General features: G+C 31.8%; 1 protein-coding gene across 1 annotated transcript; it reads right to left on the bottom strand.

Annotated features, from left to right (window-relative positions):
- Positions 1 to 2,116: 2,116 nt before the first annotated feature.
- LOC139841050 (uncharacterized) lies at positions 2,117 to 3,883 on the bottom strand. Its single transcript, XM_071831285.1, has 6 exons — positions 3,830 to 3,883; positions 3,600 to 3,681; positions 3,020 to 3,503; positions 2,668 to 2,924; positions 2,398 to 2,585; positions 2,117 to 2,311 (listed from the first exon to the last, which is right to left on the bottom strand). The coding sequence occupies exons 1-6, from the start codon at positions 3,881 to 3,883 to the stop codon at positions 2,117 to 2,119; spliced, it is 1,260 nt and encodes a 419-aa protein (XP_071687386.1).
- Positions 3,884 to 9,189: the final 5,306 nt, after the last annotated feature.

Raw genomic sequence — 9,189 nt, forward strand, 5'->3', positions numbered from 1 at the left:
TATATATACACTTATAATAAATACAAAATATTTTTACGAAATAAGAAATAATATATTTTTACAAAAATATACTTATAATAAAGCGTTTTTCACCGAGTCCCCGGCAGCGGTGCCAAAAACTTGATGTGCGAGCGGTGGTACACGATATACTATTATTTTTAATATGAAATACGGCGAAATATGATACAAGTTTTATTTATTTATATAGATGGGATATACCTAAACTTTGCTACAACACTATATGCAGTGTACCTAATCGTAGAGTAGTGTAGTTTTTAGTAAGTCCGGTCCATTCCACAGGGAGCTAGTGATTACGTACTATATTTTTAACAACTATATTTATATAAAATATATATAATTATATATAGTAATATTATTATTATAAAAAGGGGGTTTTACCGTTTAATGACAGGTTTGTTGATTTTAAATTTTTAAGCGTAAAGATAAATGACAATAATTAAAGTGCGTAAAATAAATAACGATAAATAAATGACGATAAATAAAATTGCGAATAATAAAATGACAATAATTAAAAGTACGATGAGAAATACCATAAAAGAATTATGCTTATTTAAACTTCCGTAATCATGATGTTTGACGTTTTGATTTTAATTTATTACTCTGGGTTAATTGTCCTTTGTCCTGGAATTATTTGAAACCTATCTAGTTTTTGCCCATAATAGTCCATCGGTCATAATTATAAAATGCTCGTCAAATTAACCTTATTCCCGAAGTCAAATATTCCAACTAATTAGGAATTCAAACTGTAACAAGGTTTTAATACTTTGTTAATAATTACACCAGGTTATCGACTGCGTGTAATCCAAGGTTTTAATAATTTGTTAACAATTACAACAATTATCCTTGTATGTAATCCACCCCTGTTTTAATGAGATATGAATATTAATTTACCCACTTGATCAGAATGAATAATCAATTACCCAATTCGAATAATTAATTAAATGATTGTAAAAGATGTCGTATAAACATCACTAAATAGGACATGCATAATCATTTAATAATTATTAGATTAACTAATTTGAAGATAGGTTCGACAGATTCCAATGAGTTGTCATTCGATTAGACAATACCCCCATCTATTAATAGTTCATAGTCCAATGTCCACAAGTGTGAGTCTTTTATCCAAACCCCAATTATGGTACAAAATCCAATAACTCCATCTTAATATTTAGTCCAACATCACGATTACTTCGGCTCAAATAAGCATAATAATAACTTAGTTACGATACATTAATTTAGAAAGGAAGAACATAGCTTACAGTGATTATTTATCGCGTAACAGACAGAGTTTCGAATTTAAAACTCGTAAAACATTTCTTACAATAACCCAATTATTATTAAACTTAAATTAAATTTAATATTATAAATATATATATATATATATATATATATATATATATATATATATATATATATATATATATATATATATATATATATATATATATATATTTACGTTACAAATAGAAAGAAAAGAAAGAAAAATATGTGTTTCATTCGGCTGAAAACGTCGCCTTTTATAGCACTTGGCCAGGATTTAGGGCCCATGCGATCGCATGGGTTCCTAGTGCATTAGCCATGCGATCGCATGGCCAGGCTGGACATGCTCAACCATTTGATTTAAAACGTGGGTGGCTTGATTTATATAATATATAATATAATATATATAATTATATATATATATTATATTATATTCTTGTGCATAGTACACTTGTAATTTTAGGTCCGTTGTCTCGCGCGTTGATGCTCGGTTTATGTCTCAGTTCCGGATTTTTAAACGTCTTTTCGTACGCTTTAATATCTTGTACTTTATGTTTCGCAATTTGTAATTTGCACAAAAAATTATTTTCCTTAACTCCCAAAATTCGCGCAAGTCTTTAACTCACTTTTAGTGGCACTTTTGAGTGCACTATGGCTTTAGTGGCACTTTTCAAGCTTTAGTGGCACTTTTTCTTCAATTCTTTAATCTTCGTGCTTCGTCTTCACATTTATTTATTTAAACGATTACAACTTAAAAATAGAATAATTACAACTAAAAACTTTACATATTGGGATGATATTGCGACTAAATATATGTTCATTTGGAGCACTATCACTAGTCAATGATTTCACTAAGCATAAGTGGACCATTAAGAATTTGACGACCTCTAATAAAAGCAGATTGCTCACAACTGATAACCCGATGTATAACAGAACAAAGTCGATTTACAAGAATCTTGGCCACAATTTTGTAGAATGAACCAATCAAAGAGATAGGGCGAAAGTCTTTAATATTAACCAGATTATACACCTTCAGGAATAACGTAATAAAAGATGAGTTTGAACCCGGTGCAACGTAATCCGAGGTAAAAAAAATGAGGATACAAGTCTGAATACATCATCCTTTACAAGATCCCAATAATGTTTGAAGAAGAAGAAAGGATAACCATCCGAACCTGGTGTCTTATCCCCACCACAATCCCACATAGCAACTTTAACCTCATGCATCGAAAGACACTCTCCAAAAAAAGCTCGATCAGAATCAGTAAGACTCGTAGCATCCGTGAGGTGTGGATAACTATCGTCTGAAATTCATTTTAAAGTACTCAAGGAATGCATATTTAACTAATGGAGGGTCAGAGGTCCAAGTTCCATTACGAAGAATACCATTTACTGATTGAGTACGACGTTTGAATTTCAGAACATCATGGAAGTATTTGGTGTTATCGTCACCATCTTTAATCCATTTATCACGTGCTTTTTGCATGATATAGAGGTCGTGCAGATTTTCAAGAGACTGCATTTCTAATAGGAGAGCTGCACGATTTGATTTATCCTCGTTTGAATCCGTACCATAATCAATTCGAAGCTCCAAAGAAGATAAAAGGAGGTAAATTTCTTGTAGGCATGACACTTCAGAAGACCTGATTGAAATATTCCAAGCTTTTAAAATCGGTTTCAAAGATCTAATCTTAGTATACAACGATGTGTTCAAGTTTGGACCAAATACTTGATTAACCTTCTCATCAATACCATTACGAAGTAGCCAGGATGGAAAGAATCTAAAAGGTAATGGCCATAGTCCAACTTTTGGATATGGAGAAGTAATAGATTATGATCAAAACATCCCGTATCAAGTACCATTACATGTACATCATGAAGAACATCGACACAATCATCTGAGAGAAGGAAACGATCAAGTTTACTTAATTTAGAACCAGGTGTACTCATCCAAGTGAAAGCACGACCACCTAGTGGTACATCTACTAAATTGGCATTATCAATAAAAGAGTTGAAGTCATTCTCTACTGACAACAAAAATTCCGATCCAGATCTTTCCACCTCGAATCTAACAACATTAAAATCACCGAAGATCATGAAATAGCCCATGTGATTAAGAACAAAATCAAAAATAACGAGCCAAAGAGAAGCCTTAGGAGCTGCATCTTGAGGTGTGTACACATTAATCATATAATAAACCCCATCATGATGATTCCATGACCCTTCCACAATAACATAAGATTGGTGGCACCAAATACGAGATCAGACAAATAAGGATGAGTCCCATATAGAAATGATGCCCCCAGATCTCCTTTTACCTAGGATGCATGAAAAATCAAATCGATAATTTCCCCATAAGGACTTAACACGCAACAGATCAAAATGCATTATCTTTGATTTCTGTAGACCAAGAAAATGAACATTATGACGGAAACACAACTCCTTTACCCATTCTATTTTTCCCTTTTCTTGGTCCCATTAATATTTAGGGACAAAACATTCATTGATCAATAAATTTTTCCCCAAAATGATCAATTAGATTGGTAACAGCCTCATCACAAGCCTTGACATCCAATCCCATACTTGATCCAACATCCGCCATCAAAGAAAGTTCATGTAGTACCGAAAACTGTGACGATCGCTCCAAATCCATATGGACGAACACGTCATTCATCGATTTCATTGCGAGGTATTTGACCTCTATATGATACGTTTTGTAAACATTGCATTCTTTTGAAAAGGCACACCATAAATGAATATTTAAATCAAAGGTTTTCGACATCTGATGATTTCTACATATAGACAATCACCGTAATATAATAGTTTACAATAGTACTTCCGTTGACAATGCAGTCAAAATAAGATACATGGTGATGATTTGGTGAATGCAACGTTTCCTTGAAAAATATGCCATGTATGACTCCATGCACATAGCTTGTCTAACATATAAGCAAACAGTGGAAGACTTCTAGGAAACCTGAGAATAAACATGCTAACAAGTGTCAACACAAAGGTTGGTGAGTTCATAGTTTTATTGTTTCGGATAATCTGTATATAAAGGTAGATCACAAGATTTCAGTTGTTTCATCCAGAAATGTTTATCAAAATATTCTACAAGATTGAGCACCCTAGTAACTAAAATTTAACGTCTATATGATAAGTACCCCTGTTTTAACATACATGCAACCAACATGTACAATACACGCAAACCAACGTGTACTAAACTCAAATAGCATACGTCTGTTTTATAGTTCAGGCTAGGGTTTCTATACCTAGAACAGACGGGGATGTCAAGCCCTATGGATCCATATATAACTACTCGCGCCCAGCAGTTCTTATAACCGACAGTTGCTAGTTACCAAAGCTAAGGGATTTTCAGTTCAAACTCAGTGTAGAATTTAGTATGTACTTGTATCCATTGCATTTAAAGTAAAGTGCATGTATTCTCAGCCCAAAAATATAGATTGCAAAAGCAATTAAAAAGGGAGCAAATGAAACTCACCTTAGCAGCATATAAAGTCGTTCACCGAAATGTGACCGAAACTCGGAATATCAAATAACCGTAGATCTCAATCTAGAGAACATATGTTGGTCAATAAATGTCTATCATGCTAGGTCAGGTCATAGTGTATCACAATCCTAATACTCGAGATTGACATAGAAAAGTTATCCAAAGTCGTTTCAAAAAGTCAATTTTGATAATAGTTCAACAAAACGAGACGTGCTTTATATAAGAATTCATTTATTCGGCTGGTAATATTTAAAAAAATCCATTTTATCAATCTCGTAAACAAGTTATTTAAATCTTAATTGCAGATTCAAAAGCAATTTCAATTAACGTCAATCATAATTCAGTTGATCATATCTTTTAATCCGTTCATCGAAACTATTCGATATCTAAATGAAAAGTTATTGATTTTTCGCCAGCTTTCCAAAAACATGCATATCATATACCTTTTATCAGTAATATATGTATTTAATTCGTGATTCATCATAAACTGTTTAGCGAAGAAATTTAGCATACAAGCATGCATAAATATATATACTCGAGCACTAGACATGGATACACAATTAATATATAAAAGATAAGATATGAATGCTCACGTATCAATATTGTGATTCAATATTGTAGGAAAGTACGTAGACACAACGGAGATGATAAACACTAGGTTTGACTTGCGAACTATACCCATGAACATTACCCATAACTTCCATAGCTATAACCCATAATTTCCTTAGCTATATCCCTCTCATAAAACTCGTTTTGAAATAGCTCGCTCATGACCTCGTCGTAGTATTTTATGTATAAATAATAATAATACTTACTTGTAAATTAATAATAATAATAATAATAATAATAATAATTATAATAATAATAATAATAATTATAATAATATATATATATGTTTATATATATTACAGAGAGTGAGAGAGATATTGAGAAAGGGTGTAAAACATTCGGCAGAAAAACAGGAGCATTTATAGTACTTTTGCTGAAACTGAACCCCGTGCGATCGCATGGGTTTTATGCCTATTTCTCATGCGATCGCATGGCCCCAAAATTCAGCTCACAATTTTTTTTTTAACTTTTAGCTTGTCGACATATTGTTATATAATATATAAAATATATTTAATTTAAATAATTAAATATATACTATATTTAATTCACGTGCATAGTTGACTTGTAATTTTTGTTCCGATAAGTCGTACGTTGTCACTCGACTTATGTCCCGGTTCCGGTTTTTCGAACGTCCTTTCGTACACTAAGAAAACTGGCACTTTACCTTTCGTGACTCGTACCTTTGTCAAAATATAGATTTAAATTATTCAAAAACTATACCACTTGAGATATAACTTATACAATTGAGTGTTTTGGTCATTTACTTCTATAAATCAATGGCTCGTTATCTAACAAAGTATATTTAATAATATTGTTTTAAATCAAAACATTTTGTAACCAAGTTAATATTTAAAAACACGTTTTAAATATACGTCGCAAGTTATTCATATATCTAATTCCAACAGTTAATATTCCTTATTATTGTATGTGTCCAAATTACGTTATTTAAACTAACACTTTACCATTTATTCCGAATATCGTTAAAAATGAACGATTTCCCAAATCAACGTGGACCTCACAACAGAGACTCGTAATAATATCATAATCTTTAAGGGACTCAATAAATATCTTTTAATTCAATCGTTTGGCATAATCTTTTAACTCCGTAGTTAAATATATCAATCAGATAATCAAACCAATAAGGTTAATGCACAGTATATCGTTTTCATAACACTTTGTTACGTTTTCAAGTTATAGTATATATATGTATCTATTTACATATATTTGTTCGCGAATCGTTGAGAACAATCGAAGGGTATTTGAATAGTTTAAGAATTTTAGGATTCAACTTCATAAACTTTGCTTATCGTGTCGGAAACGTTAAAGATTAAGTTTAAATTTGGTCAGAAATTTCTGGATCATCACAGTACCTCCCCGTTAACGAAATTTCTTCCCAAAATTTAAGTGAGGTCATCATGGCTAACAAGAAAAATGTTTTTATGACGAATATCAGTTGATAAATAGAATTTTTATCACCGTTGAATAATATGGATAAAACAACTCAATTACTCGAAGCGTATGAGGGAAGTTATCGTAATAGAGTGAAATGGAGAATAGAGATGCGTCTTATCTCTCGACGTAGTAATGATTGATTTCTGTAATTTAAGGAATAGAAAATCTTCATAATCTAAATAAGATTTGATTCTTCAGAATTTGCGGAAATTAGGATTTTCTTTGATTAAATGCGTAATGTGCCTCGATTGCTATGTCTGATATTTTGCTATAAATTAACCACTTCTGTTTCATTATTTTCACCACTCCTACATCTTCTTCCTCATTTCATACTTCCAAAAGATTGTGAAATGCTTCATCCAGTTCTGATTCTTGATATACTCCTAACTTTCATATCTGTCATTCTTCTTTTTCATCTACCACCAGAGGAAGTTATTTTCTTCTATCATTACCTTGGGGTTATAGTGTTTTTCATTCTCCTGTGTCTTTATATTTCTATACGCATTGATATACACGGTTTGTAATTTCGGGGTTGTTATTGGGCTTTATATTTTCCATTATATTTCGGAGCTTCATGCTTTCGTTTTCTCTTCCCGACTTTAAGTCAAGCGAATAATGGTCCAGAATTCGTAGGTATGAAGTTTTGGATGAACATAGTTAATGTTCTAAGAAAGAAATCGTAATTGCACGATCTTGATTTGGCAAATTACCAGAATATCCGGAAAAGACCGAATCATCAAGAAATATATTTTCTTGATATATTTAAAGATTATATGGAATGAAAGAGTTATGTAACATGGTTCATGATGAGGGTGGGATCTGTAAACCTTTATCACGTTCCATTAGAAACTTAGCATGACTTGCTGTAATATAATCACGTTGATCAAGTGTCATTATATTATACTAACTCATGCTTCAATTCCCAACACTATTTCAAAAACATCCATTTTTCAAAATTTTCAGGATTTAGAAACTAAAATAGTTTCTTTTTAGATAGCGCAAAGAGATAAATGATTTCAGATAAGAATAGTTGTAAAAATATCTTCAGGAATATCGAAGATATTTATATTGAAAGATACGATGATATCTTAGAATTTCTAATATTGAAGAATGATGAAGAAGATTTGTTCGTAAAATTTTAGAGTCAGGAGCAAGGTATTCGTTAATGACTTCAGCAGACACTGAATCATTTGGATTCTTTGAAGGCAGGTTTAGTCTTTGTGATTTGTCCACAGCCTCCTTCATGGTTTGCTCAATTCGATTTCCAGTACCAAATTTTCTCTTTTTTTGTGCTTTTCCAACACACTACTCTTTATCATCAAACTTTCGACTGTTAAAGTCATTTACAGTTTTTGCTGCTTCATCAGCGTTTTTCAAGATTTCGAGAACTAGTTCGCAGTTTAGGTTGTTTTTCAAAAACTTCACATTCGAAGTCGGTAAGTCTTGAAGGTAAACGTTATATGTATATATATAACTGTTGGCGAAAAATTGCTACGAAATTCAAAATACTGATTTGCTAATTCCCAGTAGTTGGTATGACAATTGTTGTTACAAGTTGTATATGGGTACTTGATAGAGTTTCAATGAATAATTATCGTGATTTTTCAGAGAGGCTTAATGATCAATGAAGTTGTTGATAAGTTTACTGCTAATGTGGTGGAATATGAAAGGTTCCCCGGTAAAAATGATGAAGGGGTAATCGTTATAATAAGGCTTATTCGAATGAACAATTGAAGGTGATTTGCTGGAGTGGTGACAAAACTGTCTATTTTGAAAAGGGATTGAAAAGTTATTTTAGCTAATAAATGCAAAAGGGTCTGACACGGACACGTGTTAAACTATGACTTTGATTTCGAGAGTTTTTTTTAGGTACAAGACTGCGGTAACATGAGGTTGGATCATCATCTCAATGATTCATTATTTGAAGTGTCTTCAGGAATTTCGAGGGATTTGAACATAGATTGTAATCGTTAATATTCATATGATGTTCTAGGAATTTGAATGATACAAATACTTTTCTGGGTTCTATGATGTTCTAGCACAGTTTTGAAGTCAAAGTATAGCTTCGAAAGATGTAGGAATCTAAGAATGATGTCTTTTGTTAAATCTTGACTTGGATTTTGATTTGTCAAAATCAAAATATGTAATCAAATTTGGATGAGGATGTTGCTTTAATTTTTATAAAAGAATATATATTGTTGTGAAAGTAGTGAGTATAGTTGATGATTTGTTGAATCAGAATCGAAGAATGTAACAAATTAATTGTGAATTTATATATCTCTCGAGTATTACCTACCCGTTAAAATATTCTCACCGTTAACAGTTTGTACAAAAGA

The sequence above is a fragment of the Rutidosis leptorrhynchoides genome, chromosome 4, assembly GCF_046630445.1.
Source record: "Rutidosis leptorrhynchoides isolate AG116_Rl617_1_P2 chromosome 4, CSIRO_AGI_Rlap_v1, whole genome shotgun sequence".
NCBI classification, from domain to species: Eukaryota; Viridiplantae; Streptophyta; class Magnoliopsida; order Asterales; family Asteraceae; genus Rutidosis; species Rutidosis leptorrhynchoides.